Consider the following 27,978-nt stretch of genomic DNA (forward strand, 5'->3'; position numbering starts at 1 on the left):
CTCCGCCCCGCGCTTCAGCCGCACCGGGCAGCTCTGGCGGGCGCAGGGCAGCAAGGGCAAGCCGCGAAGGTGGCGCAGCCAAACGTGGGTCGGCTCTGAGCAGTAGCCATGGGGAGGCAGTGGGGCGGTTGGCTGCAAGGCACCGGCGGCGGCGGAATGGATGTGTTGCAGGACATGCGCTGGGCATGGGGCTGGCACCTCCGTCCCGGCCCAGCTAGCGGGCCAGTGCCAGTCCCATGCCCATGCCCAGCACAGTGCCAGCAATGTACTGCGACCCGATGTCGGTGCCACCATCTTGGAGCTCCTGCTTGCAGCCGACTGCCCCGCGGCGTGTTGCAGGGCAGAAAAAAAAGAAGAGAGGAAGGAAGAGAGAAGAAAAGGAGAGAGAGAGAAAGCAAGAGAGATAGGGAGAGAAAACAGAAGTGGGAGGGGGAGGGAATGTGAGAGAGAAAAAGAGAAAAATGAGAAAATGATGGAGGGAAAGAACGAGGGAGAGGGAAACAAAACAAATGAGAAAGAAGGAAAAAAGGGAGAGGGAAGAGAGAAGTGGAAAGGAGGGAAGGAGGGAGGGAGGGAAAGAAGGAAAAATTGAGGGAAAAGGAAGGAAAGGAAGAAGGAAGGAAGAAGAAATGGAGGGAACAAGGAAGGAAGGAAGAATGCAATTAATGGAGGGGCGGAGGAAGGAAGGACTTTTTGGGGGGGGGATTTTTTAAAATTTTTCTCTCAACATACATTCAAAAAGTACAACACCAATTATATTTCTAACTTATTAACCATTATGCCAAAGTGCTTCCTTCTTTCTTTATATATTTTTCTATAAACCTTTTTATACATTTTTCTATAAACCAAGAGAACCTTGTATAGCCAATCAGATGTTAACAAAAGAAAATTAAAAACAAAGCATAAACATATATAAATTTCAGACTTCTTCCCCCCCTCTAAATAGAACATTCCAATTTTGTTTTTTACGTTAAAACAAGGTATGTGCAGTGTGCATAGGGATTTGTTCATAGTTTTTTTTTATAGTCCGGCCCTCCAACAGTCCGAGGGACAGTGAACTGGCCCCCTGTATAAAAAGTTTGGGGACCCCTGCTCTAAAACAATTAAAACTAAGATGGCATTCATTCCTTAGAAGTTCTACAGCAGGAGCTGAGGAGATATGCTTCATATAATATCACTGATTTAAAGGCCTGGTTCTTCCCCACTAGGCGTACCCGGCACCTTCTTCTTCCAGATCTGAGCAATTTGTTTCTGATGCTGTAAAGGATGGACAGGAAGCCGCTCTGGAACATGTTCTTGAACATCCCGTCGCCGCAGGGCTGCTCCGCCAGGGCACCTCAGCACCTGTCAGCCACCTCTGTCATGCACCACCCTCACACCGAGGCCCGGTGTAGATAGAGACAGGCGTCACTTGCAGGTAAGAAAGCGCTCTGCCGGTGTCTTCAAGCAGTGCCCTGAAGATAGGAGATGGATTACCGGTACAGTGATACCTCGTCTTACAAACCCCTCATCATACAAACTTTTTGAAATACAAACCCGGAGTTTAAGATTTTTTTGCCTCTTCTTCCAAACTATTTTCACCTTACAAACCCAAGCTGCCGCCACTGGGATGCCCCGCCTCTGGACTTCTGTTGCAAGCGAGGCGCCCGTTTTTGCGCTGCTAGGATTCCCCCGAGGCTCCCCTCCGTGGGAAACCCCACCTCCGGACTTCTGTGTTTTTGCAATGCTGCAGGGGAATCCCAGCAGCGCAAAAATGGGTGCTTCACTGGCAACGGAAGTCCGAAGGTGGGGTTTCCCAGCGAGGGAAGCCTCAGTGAAATCGCAGCATCACAAAAACTCGGAAGTCCAGAGGTGGGGTTTCGAGGACTTCCATGTTTTTGTGATGCTGCAATTTCGCTGAGGCTCCCCTCGATGGAAAACCCCACCTCCGGACTTCCGTTGCCAGTGAAGCACCCATTTTTGCGCTGCTGGGATTCCCCTGCAGCATCACAAAAACACGGAAGTCCGGAGGTGGGGTTTCCCATGGAGGGAATCCCAGCGGCGCAAAAATGGGCGCTTCGGCTGGCAAAAGAGGTGAGTTTTGGGCTTGCACGCATTAATCACTTTTCCATTTATTCCTATGGGAAACATTGTTTCGTCTTACAAACTTTTCACCTTAAGAACCTCGTCCCGGAACCAATTAAGTTCGTAAGTTGAGGTATCACTGTACTCATTTTGCTTCCCAACCTGTGTTGTTGGAGACCTCATCGCCGTGGCAACCAGGGGCAGGACGAAGGGCTCATAAGCCCCACCGCAAAAATTCAGAAAGAGAAAGGGATCCCAGGAGGCAAAAGGCAGGACTGCCGGGCCTCTAAAGCGATTCCCCAACCGAGCGCCCTCCAGATGGATTCACAGCAGGAGGACACTTATAGTAGTAACTATAAGTTAGCCTTTATTTTGCAAGTCAGAGGTATCTTTCAAATCATGGTTGTTTCCCAGATTTATGCCTTCAACAAGATGCGCACACACATATATATATACACACACTCTCTCTTGACAGATACTTGTTGTGGACCTATCCATAAGAAAAGTCTGGCTGCTGATTCTTCTTCTTCTGCAGCCATGCGGTAAAAGGATTTGCAACCCTTTCTAATGCCACAAGATTTCACAGTGGAAGAGACCATTAGAAAATAATTCAATATGAGTAAATATGCTCAACAAGTTGATGAGAATAATCACACGAGAAATTTGTCCCGAACTCTCCAAATGATGATGCTTTGTACAAAAATGTTGTCAGCCAAGAGATGAATTGCAGCCTACTGTCTGGTGGGACTTCACAGGGGTTACGCTCCATGCGTTATTACACAGTGATTGTCCCCTGTTCACTGTGGTCCATATTCCAAAGGCGGTAAAACTCTGTAAAGTCTACATAGGATTCAACACGTCCATCTTCATCCGGCCTGAGAGAATGAGAAGGACGAGAACGGAAAAGGCCTCCATCGGAGCTTGAGCTGCTACTCTGGGTATGAGTGTTAGTAGACTGAAGAGTCACAGTAGGACTTTGACTGTTGGTAAAGCCATAAAATAAGGGGGCAAAAAAGAAGAAAGAAAAACAATCGTTCATTCAATCTTCACAAATGACATAGCAACGGTATATATATAAATTTTATTTACGGTCAAAGACCATCAATATAATATTAATAATAATTAAAAGGAAAAAGAACAGGAAACAGGACTTTGGGCTGAGCAACCAAGCTTGACCCATTGTAACTATACAAGAGATGTACATATCTCACTATGAAGGCACACATTTGCGACGAATCCCCACTGCTGCTGCTGCGCTGAATCTGGCCACCTGTGCCGTAATCCTGGCCTGTTCATCCCCAAGCAACCACCGGAGATAGGCAACGTCCGAACGGCCAGGATATCCCTCAATAAGTGGTAGAATATGCTTTCTCCTAATGTCAGTGTAAAAGGAGCATCTCAGGAGCATGTGTCCCTCAGCAACGGTAACTTATAGTGGGGACCATAGTTCCCTTTAAGCTGAGCAGTGAGCAATCGCTCACTTAAAAATCATCATCAACTCAGAGTTTTCCAAACCTGCCCAGAAGCCGAGAGGGAAAGAGTGAGAGGGAAGGAGAGAGAGAGGAAGAGAGAGAAACAGATAGAAAAAAGAGAGGAAGGAAAAGAGAAAGAAAAAGAATGGGAGTAAGGAAGAGAGAAAGAAAATCAAAATCTAGTTTGAAACTAGCTCAACTATTTAAGTGGCATTTTGATATTGATAGAGTTGCCCTATTATGAGCTCACTGTTATAGACACACAGTACAGTATTTTATTTTGAAATTCTCTGAGGCAAAACAGGGTGGTTTTTTTAATTTATTTGTTTGTTTGTTTGTTTATTTATTTATTATTTCTAAGCCGCCCAGTCCCAAAGGGACTGCTGCTCAGACACTATACTTTTCCGCCCACCCCCCCAAAAAATTAGAGGGAACACTGGTGGGGACCTCTCAAAGTCTTCTCCATCCCCAATGGCCCTCTGCACAATCACTTAACAACCACAATGGGGAGAACTGGGATTGTGATAACTGAGCAAGGTGATCGCATAGATGTCTCACTTAACTTGTTTTAGAGACCCTAGGAGATTGAGTTTAGATTCTGAATGGCTTTTTAGATTTAACGTTGTTGCTGTCCTTGCTAACACAAGTTATGTATCAATTTTTATCATTTTTTTAGCTGATGAAACACCCTGGGCTTTTTTCATATGTATTACTGCAAGCAAGGTTTTCCGTAATCCCATACCTGTGACTTTTCTCCTCCCCCACCTCCCCATGCATTTTGGGCCTCTTGTTCAAGCTTGTCTAAACTTGTCTTTGGATCCTTCTCTTTTTTTGTGTGTGTGTTAGCCATTTCTAGTTTTATGTCAATGGAAAATTATGTAATTATTTTCTCAATTCTTTGAGAGGTCAATTTGAGGTCATTAACAAAAATATTGAACAGCACAGGGCTTAGAAGTTTACATTAAATAACATTTGGGGGTGGGTGGGAGGGATAACACATCCAGTATTCCATAAATAACTACGGAGATGGGCGGCATACAAATCTAATTAATAATAATAATAATAATAATAATAATAATAATAATTGGAAGTGATGTGCCAGTGCCTGGAGGCTGTTGGGGCCTGGATGGGTGTCAACAAACTCAAACTCAACCCAGACAAGACGGAGTGGCTGTGGGTCTTGCCTCCCGAGGACAATTCCATTTGTCCGTCCATTACCCTGGGGGGAGAATCATTGACCCCCTCAGAGAGGGTTCGCAAATTGGGCGTCCTCCTCGATCCACAGCTCACATTAGAGAAACATCTTTCAGCTATGGCGAGGGGGGTGTTTGCCAAGGTTCACCTGGTGTACCAGTTGCGACCCTATTTGGACCGGGAGTCACTGCTCACAGTCACTCATGCCCTCATCACCTCGAGGCTCGACTACTGTAACGCTCTCTACATGGGGCTACCTTTGAAAAGTGTTCGGAAACTTCAGATCGTGCAGAATGCAACTGCGAGAGCAATCATGGGCTTTCCCAAATATGCCCATGTTACACCAACACTCCACAGTCTGCACTGGTTGCCGATCAGTTTCCAGTCACAATTCAAAGTGTTGGTTATGACCTATAATGCCCTTCATGGCACCGGACCAGATTATCTCAGGGACCACCTTCTGCTGCACGAATCCCAGCGACCAGTTAAGTCCCACAGAGTGGGTCTTCTCCGGGTCCCGTCAACTAAACAATGTCGCTTGGCGGGACCCAGGGGAAGAGCCTTCTCTGTGGCAGCCCCGGCCCTCTGGAACCAACTCCCCCCGGAGATTAGAACTGCCCCCACCCTCCTTGCCTTTCGTAAGCTGCTTAAAACCCACCTCTGACGCCAGGCATGGAGGAATTGAGATACTCTTTCCCCCTAGGCTTTTACAATTTTATGCATGGTATGTCTGTATGTATGTTTGGTTTTTATAATAATGGGTTTTTAACTGTTTTCAGTATTGGATTATTATTATTATATGCTGTTTTGTTATTGCTGTTAGCTGCCCCGAGTCTCTGGAGAGGGGCGGCATACAAGTCCAATATAAATAAATAAATAAATGAATGAATGAATGATTGAATGAATGAATAAATAAATTTAAAAAAAAGAGTAATAGGGAATACAGCGTTCCCTCGATTTTTGCGGGGGATGTATTCCGAGACCGCCTGCGAATTTCCGCGAAGTAGAGATGCTCCTTTTCTTTCCTTCCTCCCCCGCCCATCTTCATTCCTGGTTTTACTTACCCCCAGAAACCCCAGAAGCAATGGGACAGCAAGCAGGGGGCTTTGCTGCGCTCACTGCGGTGGCAGCAGGCGGCAGTAAGGCTCGGCTTCAATTGGATTGTACCAACGCTCCAAGAATTAAAGGGGTGGGATCGGAAGGCTGGGGCGGAAACAGAGCTTTTATTTAAAGAAGCAGGACGGCTGAGGTGGAGGGGGGGGAGAGTTAAAACGCACAGTATTATACATCGGGTAGCCCCAGAAAACCCTTGGTGTGCAAAAAAACCACGGAGTATTTTTTAATTAATATTTTTTGAAAAACCGTGGTATAGGCTATACGCAAAGTTTGAACCCGCAAAAATTGAGGGAACACTGTAAAACTTAAGATGGAACACTTACTTGGTAAGTGTGGGTGTGACTTCATCCAGCGTAGAGCTACTGTGGGCACCATTGACCATCTGACCTTGAGAAGGCATCACAAGTGATAAAGTCACACTGGTCTTACTTGTGCTCTGAGCACTAGAGTATGGCACGGACACAGGATAGACACGGCCACCTAGAGGTCCAGAAATACATCATGAAAAGAATGGGTACATTGGGAAATTTAACTTACTTACTTACTTACTTACTTACTTACTTACTTACTTACTTACTTACTTACTTACTTTATATATTTATTTATTGGATTTGTATGCCGCCCCTCTCCGTAGACTCGGGGCGGCTAACAACAATGATAAAAACAGCATGTAACAATCCAATACTAAAACAACTAAAAACCCTTATTATAAAACCAAACATACACACAAACATACCATGCATAAATTGTAATGGCCTAGGGGGAAGGAATATCTCAACTCCCCCATGCCTGGCGGTATAAGTGAGTCTTGAGTAGTTTACGAAAGACAGGGAGGATGGGGGCAGTTCTAATCTCCAGGGGGAGTTGGTTCCAGAGGGCCGGGGCCGCCACAGAGAAGGCTCTTCCCCTGGGGCCCACCAAACAACATTGTTTAGTTGACGGGACCCAGAGAAGGCCAACTCTGTGGGACCTTATCGGTCGCTCTATTATTTATTTATTATTTGAATTTATAGGCTGCCCTTCTCCAATGGACTCAGGGTGGCGTATAAAGATGCCAGTAGCTTTATTCTAAACAATTTGCCCCCGGACATTAAAAGCATGGCCCTTTAATCCAAAGATAAATAGCTTATAATGTTAATAAAAGAAATAGCATTATGGCTGCTTCATACTATTCGAAGCTAAATCAAAATCTCACAAGATGTTTACAATGCTTCTTTTTATCTGCGCCTCTTTCTTCATGTGCTTCTCCTTCACACAACCAACTGGGGGAAGAGTACAGATCTAACTCTGCTCCTGTCTTTCACACACAATTTCTTTTTTTTTTTAAATATCAGCTTCCGGTCACAATTCAAAGTGTTGGTTATGACCTATAAAGCCCTTCATGGCACCGGGCCAGATTACCTCAGGGACCGCCTTCTGCCGCACGAATCCCAGCGGCCAGTTAGGTCCCACAGAGTTGGCCTTCTCCGGGTCCCGTCAACTAAACAATGCCACTTGGCGGGACCCAGGAGAAGAGCCTTCTCGGTGGCGGCCCCGGCCCTCTGGAACCAACTCCCCCCAGAGATTAGAATTGCCCCCACCCTCCTTGCCTTTCGTAAGCTACTTAAAACCCACCTCTGCTGCCAGGCATGGGGGAATTAAGACTTTTTTCTCCCCCTAGGCCGTTACAACTGTATACATGGTATTTTTGTATGTATGTTTGGTTTTTATATATTAAAGGGTTTTAATTTGCTTTTAGTATTGGATTTTATTGTATATTGTTCATGATTGTTGTTAGCCGCCCCGAGTTTTCGGAGAGGGGAGGCATATAAATCCAATAAAACTTGAAACTTGAATATATTTTGTTGGTTTTTGCACATACATAACACAATACAAACAATATGCAACAGTGCTCTGTGCATGTGTCCCATCACCCGACTAAACATACATCCCCCACCACCAATTTGGGGGGGGGGGTTCAATTATTTACGAGTATATATTCTGTTATTTCCTCAGCTCTGATTTGCATTTATTTACAATTCAAAGAGTGATTTGAGTTTATTTTTCACCTTTTCTTCACAAATTTTACTTAACATATAATTTTTCACCTTGTCCCATCGCCCCATCAGTTTCTCCAGTTTGTTTTCATTAAAGTCGTTTAATCTTATTTCCATAATTTCAAAGTGAAGGTGATCCACCATGTACCACTACCAATTCTGTAATGGACAAAATTTCACACACAATTTCTGTCATGAAACTGTTTGATTTTCCCATACCTTGTGTTGGAGTCAGTGTGGGCTGGCTCATCTCTCCTAGCGGGTACCCAAAATTTCTTACTAGGACTGTCATGTCTTCATGCCGAGAGCAGAATTTGGACCGTTCACCACCACTGGCATAGGTATCGCAGTGAATACGCTTAACTCGGTCCACAACTGCTTGAGCCACAGAATCCAATGACGTTTGTTTGGCAAACTCTGTGGCAATCATGGCTGCAATTTCCTGGAAAAAGAAGTTTACCAGAAAAAAATATACATTAGCACTAAAAGTGATTCGTTGAAAGCCCTGAGGATGCTTCTCCCATCCCTTAGGAGTTACTTATTTATGAGCAGCCTGTTGGCTTGTCTCGGTTAGGCTATGAAACCTTCGACAACACCGAGCAGAGAATTTTAACAGAGCATGGATGTGTGATAAAGCCAAGACACAGACTTAGTTAAATAAGTATTATTTACATATAAACAAAATATAAACAATCCAGAATAAGCATGAAGCAAATACAGAATAATAAGCACTGAGCAATTACAAGATTAGCACAAAACAAAATACAACATAGGTAATAAGCACAAAGCTTATACAATAAGCACGAAGCTTATACAAGCACGGAGCTTAAACACAACTCCCCCATCTCAGGCAAAAGTAAAGGAAATGACCGAGCAGAATAATGAGCTTTTATAGCTTCAATGAGGAAGTGATGAAACAGCCTTGAATATTAACTCTTCAAGTACAACTTAACTCTTTGAGTGCACATTAACTCTTTAAGTACAAGTTTGGTACAAGTGTACAATATGCAGTTTACAATGGCAATCCCTAACAACCATGTACCCTGTACTAACACAGCCCAAATGCAACTGCAGCTTAGACAACTGTGGGGGGTCCTGCCCCAAAACAGGCACCAAGTAGTAGAAGTATCCTATGATCAAAATCCCGAGAATCAGCTCATGGCTGGGCTCTTAAAATGGCATTATAGGAAAGCTGCTCATGGTGGAGTTCCCAAAGATCTGGATACATAGTAGGAGGACATCTCAGTAATCCATTTGAAGTGGAAAGGGATAAAACCTAGTAAATAGTGTTGGGCGAACCGAACTTGCGTAGTTCAGGTCCGTGCCGAATTTGGCCGGGTTCGGTATACCGAACCCTATCCCGGACTTTTTCAGACGTCCGTGTTCAGGTTCAACATTCGATTGAACACCGCGATACTATTGCAGCAGCGGGGGTGGGGGGGTGAGACGCTCTGCACATGCCAGCTATTCAGGATCCCGGCCGGCAGCTTCAAGCGGGCAGTGGGTGGGAGGGAGAGACGGGGAGGGCTCCGCTCCTGAAGGGCTTTAAAAGGGCTGAGGGAATCCAGACCTTTGGAGCACAAGGAGGGAGGGGAGGCGTGGATTTCTCACAGACCAGGGGGGTGTGCAAGCAAAAGGAGGCAGGGAATCCCATTTGCTTGCCTCCCCCACCAGGGGGGGGGGGTGTTGGTAAGAGCCATACCTGATCCTGGAGCCCACTTAGGAGCTTCTCGCTTGTTCCACCATGGCTCTCCTGCTGGCTGCAAAGACAGGACTTTCTCCCCGCTGAGCCCCTAGGGATTGGAGCCTGACCTCCCCCCAAGCGCTTTGCCTCACGCCAGGCCAGAGGGGTGGGGAGGCAGGTTCTGCCGGCCAGCTATTCAGGATCCCGTCCGGCAGCTTCAAGCGGGCAGTGGGCAGGAGGGGGAGGCGGGGAGGGCTCTGAGGCTCAAGCCGACTCGGCTTGGGGGGGGCAGGAAGGGCAACTCCAGACCTGGAGCCTGACCTCTCTCCCAGCGCTTCACCTTCCGCTGGGCCAGAGGGGTTGGGGTTGGTGTTCCGAACACGAACTCCGACGTCAAGTTCGGCTAAACCCACCAAACCCGAACATCAACGGGTTTGCCCAACGCTACTAGTAAACGCTTTGTCAGATTACTTGAAAGGACTGCATATTGTTCCTGCAAGTACAGTATGTGCATACATACAGAAAAACTTCTATCAGCAGTGATATGGACATGAGTTACTTGTAGGTTACCTCATTTATTTTCTCTCCTAACATAATCTTTTCATTTTTTAATACAATCTTATTGAAAGTTTTAAAAACAGGGAATAAAAATTAATACAAACTAAAACATAATCAGAAAGAAAAAAGAAAACTAAAAAGATAAAATGGTAGAAGGAAAATATAAAAAATACAAAAAGGGCTTCCACTCTTAGCTGCAAGTTCTATTGTAAATGTATTTCTTAAATTACATAACAACTCTCTTCATTCTATAATCTTTCCTATTTGATTATCAAAACCATACATCATGCTTTTTTGCTTTTGTTTTACACAAAAAAAGTCAGTAAGATATTTTCAGTCAACAATAAACACAGATATTGTCTTCTCCAATTCCAATGTAGCTCTTATAAGGTACTTATGTACACAAACAAGAAAAACTGTTTTTTGGACTCTTCCTTCACAAGTACTGAAAATGGATGGAAGGAAGAGATTGCTTTAGGTCTTTGGGACAGATCTGAATGTCAAGTTCTTACAGTATCTAAGTGGTCCCTCTGGTGGAACTACTAGGAATGGAGAGAATGTGATGATTTTCCTGGGTGTATAGGTTTAATTTCCTAAAAATATTTTAATTAAAGATTTAACGGGCTCAGTTACATCATAATTTCTAAAAACAGTTATTCAGATTTGCATCATTTCCTACACTTTATATAAAAAGCAACCATTTTTAAAGGAAAAATTAATCTTTTTAATAATAATAATAATAATAATAATAATAATAATAATAATAATAATAAATAAAAATTTAAGCAAAGCAACATGTCAAATAAAAGAATTAATACTATGTGAAAGAAGCAAAATTCTCTGATCGAACATTCAAAAAAAAGTGGGGAAGCTTTCGTTTCTCAAATGTTGTATGTATATGTTTTGTGTATGTCTTTTTTTGTTATATTTGAAAAAATACATAAATTTTATAATAAAATAAAGGAAAAAATAAAATTGTTGTTCTACATGCCTCAGATCAATATAAATCATTTGTTTCTACAAAATATGAACTCAATGAGATTTATGCTTTTCAAATAGTTATTATTAAATTACAGAAGATGGTGAAATATTGGAAAAGAAGATACAGTACACCTCTTGTAAGTTATTGGCTTTTAAAAGAAATTAAGTAAAAAACATATTACAATCTATTTAGGATATCAAAAGGAATGTATACATATATATATTTTTCTTAATCAAGCATTTTTTTAAAAAAAAACGTGTAGCAATAATCCTTTATTGATACACTTTAAACATGATTTAAATAAAACACAGAAGATGAATTATGACATTTACCACAAGATCAATCCATATTTCCTTCACACCTTTCACTTTGGGAAATTATCATTAAGTTATATCATTGGGGAAGGTTCCTGGAGATGATAGCTTTCCAGAAGAATATTGGAACAAATATACTGCTCAAAAAAATAAAGGGAACACTCAAATAACACATCCTGGATCTGAATGAATGAAATACAGTGATCCCTCGGGTTTCGCGAGGGTTCCGTTCCAAGACCCCTCGCGAAACTTGATTTTTTGCGATATAGCGGTGCGGAAGTAAAAACACCATCTGCGCATGCGCGCCCTTTTTTTCATGGCCGCACATGCGCAGATGGTGGAGTTTGCGTGTGGGCGGCGGGGAAGACCCAGGGAAGGTTCCTTCGGCTGCCCAACAGCTGATCTGCTCCGCAGCGCGGCAGCAGCGAGGAGCCGAAGATGGGGTTTCCCCGTTGCCCAGGCAAAGGGGAAACCCCAAGATCGCTTGCCGCTTGCCCGTTCACCCGCCCGCCCGGCTGCTCGCTTGCCCGTTCACCCACCCGCCCGGCCGCTCCGCTTGCCCGTTCACCCGCCCGCCCGGCTGCTCGCTTGCCGCTCGAGAGCAAGAGGGGGAGAGATAGAGAAAGAGAGAGAAGGAAAGAAAGAGATGAGAGAGGGAGGGAGTGTGAGAGAGGAAGAAGCAAGATAGAGAAAGAGAGAGAGAAAGAAAGATGAGAAAGGAAGGGAGTGACGTCATCGGGTGGAAAAATCGCGATATAGCGTTTCGCAAAGATCGAGATCGCGAAACTCGGGGGATCACTGTATTCTTTTTGAATACTTTGTTCTGTACAAAGTTGAATGCGCATAACAGCATGTGAAATTGATTGTCAATCAGTGTTGTTTCCTAAGTGGACAAGTTTGATTTCACAGAAGTTCTACCTGGAGTTATATTGTGTTGTTTAAGTGTTCCATTTATTTTTTTGAGCAGTGTATTTATTGTATCCAACTTAAAGGGGCTTTCCATATTTATTCAACTACAGTAAGTGAATATAAAAGGATGCTGAATATTTTTCTCTGACAAGGACGTTCAATGCAATGTTGACTATATAATCTATAATTATTTGGAATAGGAATAGGAATTTTTAATTTCATACTTGCAGGGTTGTCATTGGCATTTATCCTAATTTTGTTTCCTATTTGGAATAAAGATCTTTAGAATTCAGCTCCTCTTTGGACTCAAGAGCTACTACCCTGTTTCCCCGAAAATAAGACGCACCCCAAAAGTAAGGCATGTCAGAGGTTTTGCAGAATTTGCTAATATAAGGCACCCCCCCCCCGAAAATAAGGCGTAGTCAAGTTTACATACGGTACGGTGGAAAAACATACGGTACCATTCAAAGCTGTACATAGCGGTACCGTAATAATGTGGCGTCCCCTGCTGGCCCCTTCCATCGCTTTGTACTGTCCAGTACAGCAGACACAGTCTGCTGCTGTCTCACCGCCATTAGTCTCCACTACAGTGCGTAGACTGTAGTTCCTCTGGTGGCCGGAAGCTGCAATAGCGGGAGTATACTGTTGTACCATATAAGTGCCGTCGTTTGTATGTGTGGGTGCCATACTGACAGGTACCGTACCGTAATCAGTGTACTGTACGGTACACTTTCTTTGGGGGTGTCAGCTTTTCTGCCTGTGAATTTGTCTTATTTGAGAAATATAAGGCACCCCCCGAAAATAAGATGTAGCACAACTTTTGGAGCAAAAATTAATATAAGACAGTGTCTTATTTTCAGGGAAACACGGTATCTGACAAGTACTATTTGTGCAAATTTTTGTTTTACCACTTAATTCTGCCGGACATAAATATAGAAAATAATGGGCCAGAGATATAATTTTGAGCTACTAATCAATGAAAAGCCTATATTGTGAAATAACTAAAGTTTAAAACTAGCAACTAATCCTGTTTTCCAGGTAATCATGGTCTCTCATTATTGCTTCAAATCAATTCAGAAGAAACATTTTTAAAATGCAGATTCAAAAAATGAATTTGATTTTTCCTAGAATGCTTACAAGCAATTTGATAAAATTAAAACTACTATTTAATTCTGATGCAATCACAACTTCTGACATTCTATGATGGTTAAAAGATTCTGAAATTACTGTAGCACTTTAGGCATCTAAGTCACTAAGGACTTTACCTGAAGGAATTTGATAGGGATATTATGTGACCCCTGAAATAAGTAGCTTGTCGTGTCCCAAGATAAACCAATAAGCCAATGGTGGTTGCACTTTAGAATATGCAATCTGTTTCCTACATTCTAAATATAACATTAATAAAACACCAGATTTTTCTCTGTATATTGAGAGCCGGGTTGGCGCAGCACGTAGAGTGCTGTACTGCAGGCCACTGAAACTGACTGTAGATCTGTAGGTCAGCGGTTCAAGTCTCATCGGCGGCTCAAGGTTGACTCAGCCTTCCATCCTTCCGAGGTGGGTAAAATGAGGACCCGGATTGTAGGGGGCAATATGCTGGCTCTGTTAAAAAGTGCTATTGCTAACATGTTGTAAGCCGCCCTGAGTCTAAGGAGAAGGGCGGCATAAAAATTGAATGAATGAATGAATGGGCAATAAGATCTAAAGGTTTCAATTAGGTGGTGCAAAAGAACAGTTTTTAACTGGTGAGGAGTCACTTACCTGATTGGCTTGTCCAGGTCCATGAGCAGCTTCTAGAGCTTTGTAGAGTCCTTCTGACATGAGCACAAGGAAGCCTGTGACGCCATCTAATGGGTGCCCACCATGGATTTCAGGCTCTGCTATGATTGGCTTAGATTTCGCAGCACTTCAAAGAGAAACCTCAATTAGTATTATATAATGCAATGAAAAAGGATTTGGCAATGCAATGAAATCAAATAGAGAAATAAGGGTAAGATACAAACAAGCTTTACCTTACCTAAGAAATTCAATATCACTGTAGCCATATTTGACCTTATAATCTCCAATACGCCGAGTACTTTCTTGTCCACCTATGGTTCCTACTTGCTTTATTTTTGCTGCATCTAAACCTGCCGGGGTATAAAATAAAAACCTCATTGATATACTGTAGGTACAGACATAGGTATTATAGAATTTGGGATAAATTTTACAATTGGTTTAAACAAAGAAACAATCAAATAATTGAATAAGGTTTAAAAGATTAATAATTAATATGTTCATCTCTTTTTTCAAAATTGGAAACTAGATTTTCTAGCTTTTATGAAGTCTTTTTTTTCTATTCTCTTTCAAGTTCTTCTCTAAAATGTTTCCTTTTTTCTTTATTTTCTCTTACATAAAAATGTACAGTATTTACAGTGAACATAGACTAAAATGTTTTCAATTTAATGTAAAAATATATACAACTCCATATGTGCTTCTGACGAAAATTGGGATGTAAATCATCCCGGATATATATATTTTTCTTTTATGTTTGTGTGTTTTTATATGTCTGTTTCATTTTAAATTAAAATTTTAATTTTTTTAAAAAAAGATATAGGTACAGGTGCTAAGAGTTTGCAGTTGCATTCCAAGTCAGGGAACAGCAATGTCAGCTGAAAAATTGAATTAACCAATCAGGGAAAAGATCATGAACTTAAGAAGGGGAGACAGAGAACTGACTTTCATCTTTAGTTATTTATTGGAAAGAAAGTGCAGACTCACATTCTAGACCAGTGATGGCGAACCATTTTTTCCTTGGGTGCCAAAAATGCATGAGTGCCCACACCCATAATTTAATGCCTGGAGAGGGCGAAAACAGATTCTTCCACCCCTCAGAGGCCCTCTGGAGGCCGGAAATGGTCCATTGCTCAACTTTTGGTGGGCCCAGCGGACTTGTGTTTCATCCTCCCTGGGCTCCAAAGTCTTTCCTGGAGCCAGGGGTGGGTAAAATGCCCTCCCCCATCCTCCTGGATGCTCTCTGGAAGCCAAAAACGCCCTCCCAGAGCCTCATTGCAAGCCAAAAATCTGTATACAGTAGTCCCTCGCTATACCGCGCTTCACCTACTGCGGCTTCACTTCATCGCGGGTTTCTGAGGAAGTCGATCGGCAGGTTTAAACAGCCCGCAGAACTCGATCGGCAGGTTTTTAAAAAAATATATATATCTAAAATTGTAAATACTGTATTTAAATACTGTATCTAAAATAAATACTGTGTAGGAAGGGTTTATAAACACTTAAAACAATGAAAACTTACCAAACAATTACAATATAAATACTTAAATAAGTAGTACTATCAGTCGATAAATTCCCCATCGCGGATTTCACCTATCGCGGCCAGGTCTGGAACGTAACACCAGTGATAGGTGAGGGACTACTGTAATGGATATTGGAACAAATTTAAATGGCTTATGTATTTGGTTTAACTATCCATTCTCTGTAACCGGGAATATTACAGCTGAAACTAAATAAATTTTAGTTTTGCAACCTGTGGTGGCAAACAAAAGCCGTTTTGCAACTACTCTGATATTCATATATTAAATTATATATTTCTTATAGTGGGAAGGAGAGAGATTACTACCTTCACCTGTTCAATTGGGCATGCTTTAGCTTGACACTGCTAACCAGAGAACCCATCAATAAACAGTGGTACTCTGTAAGGAAACAAAACAAAAAAGGAAAAGGAAAACCTCAGCAAAAAAAATCTTACTTTTGGGATCTTTCCCCCCTACTGCAGGGAAGTAATCTGGGATCTACTTACAAAACTCACAATACTTTTTTGATACTATGGACACTCCATTAACTACTCCATAAAAACCCTGATATATTTTGTTTTACCTGATATATTTTGTTTGTTGAACTCACTTAAGAATATTTTATATCAGTATCTTAGATTTGTTTAATATAATCCTTTGCACGAGTTATATTCTCATGTTTTACTACTCAACTTTAGCATATTAGACTGCATTTTAACTTATTATTTATTCAAATTCCCTCTATTTTAGCCAATGTTATTGTATTTTAACCAGTCACAGTTTTATGACGACCGATTTGTGGTCCTTTTCCTCGCTTTGATATGGTCGATTGACTAATCAAATAAAGTTGATATTGATATTGATTGTTTTACCAAAGTTTGCTTCAAATTAAAATGCCAATTCTTAAAGATGGTGGGAGCTTTTAAAGCATTCTTCTAGATTTTTTTCCCTCCATGGCTTTGCCTACTTCTACATCATAAGTTTAGCCAACTGCCTGTGTGTTTATTTCTAATTAGTTAAGAACCAAAGACTTGCATACGACTCTGGGCTACTAGGCTACTGGGCTCACCTACTAATGTTCCCAATAATAACTTAGTTTTCAAGAGCGTTCCAATAATCCAATGTACCATATCCATGTCTTATTTCCCTCCCATTTTGTCAAGCATATTAATTTTAACTAGTTCATCACATATTCACCTCATATTGCCGAATTATATGAAGTCAGCCTTTATTTGATCCAAGACTGGTTGACTTGATTTTGTTGTGGACTGTAGTGTCCTTAGCAACCGACAGGGAAACATTTCTTACCCAGTTGTGAAAAGCGGAATAATTCATCTTCGTTCTCGGTAGTGTGATCCATATTGAGTTGCGTCACTTGCAATCCATCCATGGTAGATTTGCACAAAAGTGCACGGTTTGTCCCTGTAAAGAGATAATGTACAATGCAACGCCAGAAACTGTAACTGACTACTACTGCCCTATGACCAAAAATCTTTTTTGTTTCTTGCTAGGAAATTGTACAAGCTGTTTCACAGAGCTATTTCTGTGGTGATTTGAGAAGTCAGAGAAGCATTTTCCTTGGATAAATATACAGTGTTCCCTTGATTTTCGCGGGTTCGAACTTCGCGAATAGCCTATACCACGGTTTTTCAAAAAATATTAATTAAAAAATACTTCACGGTTTTTTTCTATACCACGGTTTTTCCCACCCAATGACATCATACGTCATCGCCAAACTGATAATTTTTGCAAATAAATGACAAAAAAAAGTTAATAAATAATTATGTTTATAAATATCAGGATCACTAAGTGTCTTATTCAATGGTGAGTACCAGTAATAATGGTGAGTAAATGGTTGTTAAGGGAATGGGAAATGGTAATTTAGGGGTTTAAAGCGTTATGGGAAGGCTTGTGATACTGTTCATAGCCAAAAATGGTGTTTTTACTTCCGCATCTCTACTTCGCGGAAATTCGATTTTCGCGGGAGGTCTCGGAATGCATTCCCCGCGGAAATCGAGGGAACACTGTATTGTCATCTAACCCAGAGGTCCCCAACCTTTTTTGCACCAGGGACCGGCTTTAAGCTAGACCAGTTTTCCATGGCCCGGTGGGGGGGGGGGGAGCTAGCTGTCAGCGGCGCCGTAAAAGGGGCGATCAAGAGAGGAATGGGTGAATGAATGGACGGAGGGTGGGAAGGAAGGAAGGAAAGAGGGAAGGGACAGGAACAGAAGAAGGGTGCAAAGGAAGCAAGGAAAGGTGTGAAAGGGGAGAGTAAGAGAGGAAGGAGTGAAAGAAGGGAATGAGGGAGGAAAGAAGGGAGGAAGGAAAAGGAAAGCAAGAAATGGAGGGAGGAAAGGAAGGAAGGAAAGAAAAAGAAGGGGGGAAGGGACAGGAACAGAGGAAGGAAGCAAGGAAACTTATGAAAGGGGAGAGTAAGGGAAGAAGGTAGGAAGGAGAAAGAAAAGAAGAAATAGAGGAAGGGAAGGTAAAAGAGAGAAAGAAAAAGAGCAAGAAAGAAAGCAAGAAAGAGAAAGAAAGAAAGGCAACTTCAAAGAAAGGCTCACTGAGCATCTCTCACTCTCTCTCTCTTTCTATCCCTCTTTCTTTCTTTCTCTTCCTTTCTCTCTCTCCTCTTCCTTTATCTCCTCTCTCTCTCCCTCTCTCTTTCTCTCCCCCCTCTCTCCCCTTTCCCTCTCTCTTTCTCTCTCTCCCTCTCTTGCTATCTCTCCCCCCTTTCCCTCTCTCTTTCTCTCTCTCCCTCTCTTGCTATCTCTCCCCCCTCTCCCTCTCTCTTTCTCCCTCTCCCTCTCTTTCTCTCTCTCTCCCCCTCTTTCTCTCTCTTCTTCTCACTTTCTCTCTCTTGTTTTCTTTCTGTCTCTTTTGCTTTCTCTCTCTCACTCTTTCTTGTTTTCTTTCTCACGCTCTTTCTCTCTCTTGTTCTCTCTTGCTATCTCTTTCTCCCCCCCTTTCTCTCACTCTCTCTTTCTCACTTTCTCTCTATCTTGCTGTCTGTTGCTATCACTCACTCTCGTTCTCCGTTCTTCTCAGCGGTGACGCGCGCACGCCCTGCCCGCCTCACCTTTGCGAGAGCACTTTCGCCCTGGGCTCTCAGCAAGGGGGTTTGCAGGAGAGGTGGGGCCGGCGAAGGTGATATTCAATGTCGGGGGCGCACAGGCGGTTGCACGCGCTCCCTATCTCCCTGCTAGCCCACTCGGAATATTCAAAATAAGAAAAGCCTTCGCCGGCAAAGGTTTTTCTTATTTTGAATACTCCGAGTGGGCTAGCAGGGAGATAGGGAGCGCGTGCAACCGCCCGTGCGCCCCCGACATTGAAGACCTCCGCTGAGAAAAGCCTTTGCCGGCATTTCCTCTCGGCGTCAAGGAGGCGCAGCGGCGGGCGGAGAGAGGGAAGGGTGGGGCAGCGGCGTCCCTCCTGGCCTTGGCGGGCCGCCCGACCCTCCACACCTCCTGCAAACGCGGCGGGGAGAGAGCGAGGAGCCGGTTCCGGCGGGCGCGGGGCTTGGCTGGCTGGCGGGGGGAGCGCCGCTGGTGGTGCGGAAAGGCCAAGGGGGCCCTGGCGCCGCGGACCGGCTGAAAACCCCCAACGGCCCGGTGCCGGTCCGCGGACCGGCGGTTGGGGACCTCTGATCTAACCAACCAACCAACCAATTTTCGTCACTTAATGCTGGACTCAGAAAGTGCCAAGTCGAAAGAGCGTAGAAGAGGAACACACCTACATTAGCGATATAAAGTTTGTTGCTAAGAATCACTGCCACAATGGCCATGGCTCCTCCAGAGATTTCCTTTTCTACAGACTTCAACCTCTCCAAAATTTTCTGGTACTGAGGAGGCAGCTGGTGATGGGGAACCCCCTAGAAGACAAAGCAATAACTAAGCTTATCAGCAATATATTTTGGGAATCTTCTATGTAGTCTTTATATTTTTCTTCACCTACGTACATACTGTATATACCTGTCAAGTAAGGTAAATATGCATTTGACAAAAATGACTCCAATTCACAAAGTTTATGTCCTAACCAATGTGCTAGTCTTCTAAAATGGTAGCACATTTTTAATATACAGGTAGTCCCCGACTTACAACGGGAATCCGTTCCATTCGCCCGTCGTAAGCCGAGTTTGGTGTAAGTCGGAATATTCTGATTTACATGAATATTCCGACTTACATGGCGGTGGCTTCTTCAAGGATCCAACAGCCGGTCCTTCTTGGTGCTGCGTTGCTGCAGCCTCCGAGGGTGCCACTGCCGCCGCCACCTCTGTTCGGGCGAGAGGATCTCCATGGTGAGCAGCCTCGGAGGCCACAGCAACACAGCGCCGAGAAGGACCAGCTGTTGGTTCCTTGAAGAAGCCGGTCCTTCTCGGCGCTGCGTTGCTGTAGCCTCCGAGGCTGCCTACCGCTGAGATCCCTTCACCTGAACGGAGGCAGCGTCGGCAGCCTCCAAGGCTGCAGCAACGCAGCCCCGAGAAGGACCGGCTGTTGGTCCCTTGGAGCCGCCGCCGCCTTCATTCGGGCGAGGGGATCTCCGCGGTGGGCGGCAGTTTTGGAGACCCCACGGAGATCCCTTTGCCTGAATGGAGGCGGCAGCGGTGACTTCGAAGCTGTCCCCGGGTCGTCGTAACGACGAAACATCATACGTCAGGGATGACGTAACCCGGGGACTACCTGTAAAAAGAACAATCACATGACAGAATTTGACAGGATCAAAGGAAGCTACCAAACAACAAAGGCATTCAATTTTATTTACCCTAACTATCTGTATATTAGGCCAAGATTGAAATTTTCCTCTCAAAATTTCCTCTTTACCATATGCGAAACAGAAATTCCAATTAATTTAATAGTTATAAACATAGGACATTAAAAAAAAATTGTGTGTGTGCCTTTGAGTAAGTGTTGATTCCTGGTGACTGCCAGACAAGTCCTTGCAATTCTCTTGACAAGATTTTAGAAGTAAAATCTTTTGTACCACTGCTCCCTTTTGAGGGTTGGGAGAGAATGATTGATTCAAGATCGCCCAAGTTGCTTCATGCCTAAGGCAATACTAAAACTCACAATCTTCTAGCCTAGAGCTTTAATCACTACACTGACGTATCTCTCAAAGGATTGCATTATTTCTTAATTATTTAACAGACTACAAGGGCTCAGTTTTGTACATACAGTATTTATATTCTATTATGCCAGCTTCTACTCACATAGCACTCATCTATCCACATTCTAAAATAACACATAAGCAATTAGGGTTTCCAAAAATAAAATGTGAAGTCAACATTCCTGGAATTGCCTAGTATAAGTTATGGAATTACCTCTGGCAACTGGGCTTGGAGGCTGGCTTTTTCTGCCAATGCGTCATCAATGGACTCCAAGAAACTACGTTCTACCACATCAAAGGCCTGAGAAAATACCAGGAGTAGGTTAATAGAAATAGCCTAGTAGATCTCCAAATATTTATAGTCAGCTATATAGAAATTTTCAGATGATTCTTTCTGTCAAATATTATATTATTTTCTTATGAATTCCCTAAATGTGCTCATACTGGTATGTTTCTACCAAAGAGAATACTTCTGTGGGAATACATGTAACATCTTTGTGCCAAAACAAGTCCCACTATCAGGACACTTTCATACTACACTTATTTTCTCTTCCACTGGACAAAAGGCTGAAATTTCTAATTGCCAGTATAAATGAATAAAATAGGCAGATAATGAAAATAGGGAATATGAAAAAAGAACTACAAGGTTTGAGCGTTGGCTTCAGAGATTCAAAACCAGTCATTTCTCTCAATAAATAAATGAACAAATATAATGTTTTCAGCTCATATAAATTGGGTTCTCTTTATCTGGTTTTAGGACTTGTATGAGAAACAGGTCACATTTGAAGTTATAACTATGCAGAGATATTGAAAATTCAAAAGAGTTCACAAACTTTTAAGCACCACTGTAGCATTTTACTTAATTGTTCAAGCTGCAGTCTCTAAGTTTAAACTTTGGAGAGTATGTCTGCCTTCTGACAAAAGGTAAAAGATGAACAGGAAGAGGGGTTTGCCAATCTTCAAGTGTCAATTATGAAATGGTCTCTCCAAAACAGTTTCTACTCCTTTTCTGATATCACACAAAAGCATATCTATTTTCTGGGATCCTCTAAACCCACAAATTCTTTTTTTTTAATCAAATCCTTTAGAATAATTGTGGGTCTTGTCATAGCATTTTTAACATATCAAGAAATAGAAATGGGACATCCATGTCTGCTAAGGTATTGGTGACTTTACTAATGGTAATTGACCCTATTTAAAAACTTATATACATTTTAAGAAACTTTCTGTTGCGACTACTACTATTTTAGAGTTCCTAGCACAGTATCATACAATAATGATTCTTACTACATTTAAAGAATGCTGAACCTTTCTGTAGTTTTAATTTAAAGATGCACCCTAGAAAAGAAGAGCGTGATTTTTCTAGAGTCAGCCATCAAAGGATTTCATCGGCTAACCTGAGATTATTTATTATTAGATTTGTATGCCGCCCCTCTCCGGAGACTCAAAGCGGTTTCCTGAAGGTTTTAATTTATCAGTGTTTTCACAATTGGGCATTTACTTGATCATTTATGAAATGAGAATAGAGTATAAACCCCTAACAATTGTGTTGGAAAGTGACTTATGTATCTCTGTTTAAAACCCAGCGATTAATTTTATATTTTTATAGCAAAAGCATTTTTTAAATTTCCTGGCTTATGTGAAACTAAAACATATTTTGGCTTCATTTAAGTTACATTGGATTTTGATGATAAGTCTCATGAATATATAAATTTGTGAAATCATTAAAAAATAATTAAGGAGATGTTTTACTAGAAAACATGGGAAGATCCTGGAATAATTATTTAAATCAAGGATTTTTAATTACAGATAACATTTTTCTTCGCTAACAAAATCAGTAGCAAAATATTCAACCTAGGATGTTTTGATTTTGCAGTATAGACTATACAGCTGCTTCAGAAAAATCTCAATCTCATTTTTATACTGTCTGTTATTGAAATTAAAGCAGGTCCATATCAGAAATTGAAAAATTGAAGTTGAATTTACTGATATTTCTAAGGTATGGAATAAAGAGTTGAATATTTAATAACAGAAACATAGAAACATAGAAGACTGACGGCAGAAAAAGACTTCATGATCCATCTAATCTGCCCTTATACTATTTTCTGTATTTTATCTTAGGATGGATATATGTTTATCCCAGGCATGTTTAAATTCAGTTACTGTGCATTTATCTACCACGTCTGCTGGAAGTTTGTTCCAAGGATCTACCACTCTTTCAGTAATAGTTCTCATGTTGCTTTTGATCTTTCCCCCAACTAACTTCAGATTGTGTCCCCTTGTTCTTGTGTTCACTTTCCTATTAAAAACACTTCCCTCCTGGACCTTATTTAACCCTTTAACATATTTAAATGTTTCGATCATGTCCCCCCTTTTCCTTCTGTCCTCCAGACTATACAGATTGAGTTCATGAAGTCTTTCCTGATACATTTTATGCTTAAGTCCTTCCACCATTCTTGTAGCCCGTCTTTGGACCCGTTCAATTTTGTCAATATCTTTTTGTAGATGAGGTCTCCAGAACTGAACACAGTATTCCAAATGTGGTCTCACCAGCGCTCTATGCAGCGGGATCACAATCTCCCTCTTCCTGCTTGTTATACCTCTAGCTATGCAGCCAAGCATCCTACTTGCTTTTCCTACCGCCCGACCACACTGCTCACCCATTTTGAGACTGTCAGAAATCACTACCCCTAAATCCTTCTCTTCTGAAGTTTTTGCTAACACAGAACTGCCAATGCAATACTCAGATTGAGGATTCCTTTTCCCCAAGTGCATTGTTTTACATTTGGAAACATTAAACTGCAGTTTCCATTGCTTTGACCATTTATCTAGTAAAGCTAAATAAAGCTAATATTTAATAATGGATTATTAATGGCTCTAAATGTTTCAATATTACTTCTTTAACTTTTAATTTTAAGTCCTCAGAGTATGCATCAGAAAGTGCAGACAAGAGATTGTTGGCATTATAGAAAAACTGAGGGTGTATTGATTCAAATGATTTATGCCTGGTTTTGGAAGAATACAATTTCATAATGTGTTGGATATTACAGTTTTCTTTCCTATTCTTTTATTTTTCATTTACAAATCCCAATAACAATTATACACAAAGAGAAGGTTCTATTACCTGTAACAGGATTCTGCGCACCTCTGCCTCATCCTGCTCTGCGTTCAGCTGGCCCAACAGAAGTTCTGCAGAAAGTCGCTCTCCCACAAAGTTTGTGATTCGGTTACCATCATAACCATTAAAGACTCCATAGAGGTAGCAGTTATTCTCACTTCTGCCAAAATGAGTCAGAATAGGTAAGCAGTGATCTTTTTTATGTAATCAAAGTAACAGCCAGAGAAAACTGAATGAAAGAATGAGAAAATCGTGCCCTTGTTCCAGGAGTATCAAACTCAGGGCCCGCAGGCTGGATCCAGCCCGAGGGGTACTTAGATCTGGTCTGCGGGGTCACCATGGAAACAGTATGTGATTGGCCCATGGTGCCTCTGCCAGAAAAAACGGAGCTTGGGAGTGTCACGCTGTATATTGACAGCCCTTCAGAGACATTCAGTAATGAAACAGTTAACTAATGTGCCTTATTGGATCCTCCTCTTGCGTCACTTCCTTTTCCTCCTTCTTCCTTCTTAACCTCCATGAATCTCCATGATGTAAGAAGCATATGTTCTCCTGTCCCTCGAGACAGTTTTTTTATTTGTTTTATCTCTGTTTTTGAATAAATATCTTGTTTAAAAAAAAATTATAAAGGCTTCTATCCATCGACCTCTGGAGTTAAGGTCCTAATAGACTTTTAAGTTCTGCGAGAGGGAGGGCCGCTTACGGCCCTCCCAGGCTCCATTTCTGCTGCCAGAGGCCATCGCAGCCAAAAATGGAATTCAGGAGCCCGTTTTCACTGGTAGAGTGCTCAGATAATCACAGGTGCCCCCGACATGAGTGAGTTGAGCTGGCAATCCCCCCAGAGATGAAACACAACCCTAATGCGGCCTCAATGACATCAAATTTGACACCCTGGCCTTGTTCAGTTGAATGGTTCCATTCAAATCTTTGGCTACTTACCTGAATTTTAACCAGTTATCCTCTAAAGGATGAATTTCGGTGCCCTTTCCATCAGTAGCATAGGAACGATTAGAAGCTGAACCGACACCAGAGACCTGACACAGCGGCAAGTCATCTGTCCAGCTTGAAAGCTGCTCCTAAATATTTACAAGGAAAAAAAGCTCCATTTCTCAATAAAAGCAAATGGAAGAAAGGGCATACTAGTCAGAGTGCTAGCAGTTAAAAAACTTAAGATCCTTTTCGAACTTACATAGATCTTGCCACCTCAACTATATTGTCTCTGCTATTACATCACTCTTACTGCCTGCCTGCTTCTTGAAACCTAACTCCAGATATTAAATGCCCATATATACGTACTCTATACCTGTGATGGCGAACCTATGGCACGTATGCCACAGGTGGCAGGCAGATCCATATTGGAGGGCATGAAGAGACGTTGCCTATGTCAGCTCTAGTGTGCATGTGTGTGCCTGCCAGCTGATTTTCGGCCTTGGGAAAGGCCGTTTTGCCCTCTGGAAGCTTCCCTGAAGCCCCGGAGTGCAACCCCCCCCCCCCCCAAAATGACAAACTGGAAATTCAGAAAATGGACTTCCGGTTTGCCAATTGTGCTATTTTTTGCATTCCAGGGTTCAAGGAAGCTTCCTGAAGCTCCGGAGTGCAGAAAACAGCACAACGGGCAAATAACTGCAGGTTATAAAGGATGTCTACTTTCATTCAAAAGTCTGGGAGACAAGTTAGGATTTAGCCCCAAAAGTGCCTTTTTTCAAGAGGCAACTGGACTTTCTGATATTTTTTTTAAGATGTTTCGCTTCTCATCCAATAAGCTTCTTCAGCTCTGAATGGGATGATGGGGAATGAAAAAAATTATACTCATTGCAGACAGCTGATAATTTGCATTCTTTTAGCAGGTCATTAAGGTCACCTGAAGGTGATATTAGGGTAAAAGTTTATACCACAATTAAAAGATAATGGTGATGAATAATTTTAAAAGGGAAAAAACATAAGAGATGTACAGAATACAATAAGTTCGTAATATATTATCAGTCTGGTTAGCATAAAAGTTTAATAGACTTAAAATCACTCAAGGGAAGGTTTAGAGGGAGAGACAGGAAGTAGGTAGAGAGAGAGATAGAAGTGGGGTGGAGAGAGGAAGGAAGAAAGGAAAGAGAGAGGGCATAGAAGGTAGATGGAAGAGATGGAGCGAATAGGAGGGGAGTGAGAAAGAGAAACATGAATAGAGACTGATAATGTCATCAATATGATAAAGATGTTGAATTAAATAGGGATTGATTAGAAAGATATAATAATGTTATGGAAATATTTGTATGGTATACGCAGGAAACTATGTGTGAATATGGAGTGAACAAAAATAAAAATAAAAAACTTTTTTAAAAAAAGATCCCCTGGATCACCAGGGTCAGCTGAGTGGTGCAAATGGGTGTGGATGTGGAGCCTTCTTGGAACTGTTGAAAGGACTGTGTGGTAGATTGGGAGATAGACGGTGACCTATCCCTCCCCCTCTGTTGAGAGCAGCTGTTCAATTTTGATTTTGTTCAGTTGTCTCTTGGTGGAAAAAAAGGCACCTTTGGGACAACCATGACCTGGATGTCTGATAATGTCCAGACATTTAGGATGCAGTCTATTTATATGCCCCACATTTTGCAAGTTACGGGAATGGGGCACACCCGCCTTTGACAACCTTGCCTCTCCGGGCTGTGTTGGCTGCAATACCTATACTTCCAAATCAATCCAGCCTACCGCAGTATGTATGTATGTATGTATGTATGTATGTATGTTTGTATGTATGTATGTATGTATGAGTTGGAAGGAACCTTGTGGGTCATCTAGTTCAGTGTTTCCCCACCTTGGCAACTTGAAGATATTTGGACTTCAACACCCAGAATTCCCCAGCCAGTGAATACAGTATTCACTGGCTGGGGAATTCTGGGTGTTGAAGTCCAAATATCTTCAAGTTACCAAGGTTGGGAAACACTGATCTAGTTCATGGGTAGGCAAAGTTGACTCTTCTATGACTTGTGGACTTCAACTCCCAGAATTCCTACGCTATCATGATTGGGTCAGGAGTTCTGAGAGTTGAAGTCCACCAGTCCTAGAGCCAACTTTGCCTACCCTTGATCTAGTCCACTGACCCACCCCGTTCAAGCGGGAATCCCATTTGTGCCAAGTCCCGTATATATTAGGGTATTTTGGCGTATAGAAAACTACGCATCCCGGCATGCTGCCTCGCGTAAAGGCGTCATTAAAGGGGAACCCCCCCCCCCCATGCCTTCGGCTTCGATTACTTCCACGGCTGGAAGGGAGCGCCCCGTGCACCCTCTCCCGCCCACCCCTTCCTTTATCATTGCAGGAAAGCATCCCTCCGCGGTTGGGGGAGGCACGGGAAGAAGAGCACGCGAGCCACCCGACTCTTCCTTTTAAACCGGGGAGCGGTGCCTTCCTCCGTCCGTTTCTCCCCCTTCCTTCGTCCCCCCCCCCTCCGCCGCGCCCTTCCCGCGATCCCATAGAAAAAGCGGGGCCGCTCACGCTCTGCAAAAGGCTCCTCCTGGCCGCCGCCATCTTTACGCAGAAGCGACGCCCGGCCTGCGGGACGGTCGTCGGATGTACTTTTCATCCTGCGGAATTGGGTTCTTGATTTTTCCCTCGGTCGGCAGCGCCCTCGAGAGGACGGGAGGAAGTATTGAGACTTGTTTGCTTCGCTCTTCTGCGTTTTGTCTTGCGTATCGGTGGTTGTGTCTTTGTTTTTTAAATATTTGCGGCAAGAAATTTTGCCAATGTAATCCTCGGCTACCAGAGGATTATGCTGTAATTTTGCAGATAAAACAGGAGGAGTACCGCGGACATCAGCAGCAACTGGCTTTCTATATTTAATTATAATTATATTCAATTATATATCAATGCTTGGAATGCACTACCTGACTGTGAGTTTTTTCTTCAAATCCCCAACTTTAACCTTAGATTGTCTACAGTTGACCTTGACCTTTCCCGGTTTCTAAGAGGCCTGTAAGGGGCGGGCATAAGCACACCACTGTGCCTATCCTCCCTATATTACTGTCTCTATCATTACTTTTTTACTTATGTTTATACAAACTATTATTATCCTATACACGTTTGCCAAATAAATTGATATACAGTACTGCTAAAAATTAAAGGGAACACTCAAATAACACATCCTAGATCT

General features: G+C 42.5%; 1 protein-coding gene across 1 annotated transcript; it reads right to left on the bottom strand.

The window, feature by feature from the left end:
- Positions 1 to 2,408: 2,408 nt before the first annotated feature.
- TAB1 (TGF-beta activated kinase 1 (MAP3K7) binding protein 1) lies at positions 2,409 to 27,589 on the bottom strand. The gene is made up of 11 exons (XM_070756139.1): positions 27,324 to 27,589; positions 24,780 to 24,916; positions 23,847 to 24,000; positions 20,937 to 21,023; positions 19,352 to 19,490; positions 16,928 to 17,041; positions 14,347 to 14,458; positions 14,091 to 14,235; positions 8,102 to 8,324; positions 6,170 to 6,326; positions 2,409 to 3,044 (listed from the first exon to the last, which is right to left on the bottom strand). The coding sequence occupies exons 1-11, from the start codon at positions 27,354 to 27,356 to the stop codon at positions 2,840 to 2,842; spliced, it is 1,506 nt and encodes a 501-aa protein (XP_070612240.1). The 5' UTR covers positions 27,357 to 27,589; the 3' UTR covers positions 2,409 to 2,839.
- Positions 27,590 to 27,978: the final 389 nt, after the last annotated feature.

The sequence above is a fragment of the Erythrolamprus reginae genome, chromosome 6 (assembly GCF_031021105.1).
Source record: "Erythrolamprus reginae isolate rEryReg1 chromosome 6, rEryReg1.hap1, whole genome shotgun sequence".
Taxonomy (NCBI): domain Eukaryota; kingdom Metazoa; phylum Chordata; class Lepidosauria; order Squamata; family Dipsadidae; genus Erythrolamprus; species Erythrolamprus reginae.

Bases quoted from the DNA above. Each gene is read 5' to 3' on its own strand.
- TAB1 (XM_070756139.1), bottom strand. From the start codon at position 27,356: ATGGCGGCGGCCAGGAGGAGCCTTTTGCAGAGC. The intron at 21,024-23,846 runs GTAATAGAACCT...GTATTTTCTCAG, and splicing joins TGCGCAGAATCCTGTTACAG to GCCTTTGATGTGGTAGAACG. The intron at 14,459-16,927 runs GTAAGAAATGTT...ATACCCCGGCAG, and splicing joins ATTCCGCTTTTCACAACTGG to GTTTAGATGCAGCAAAAATA.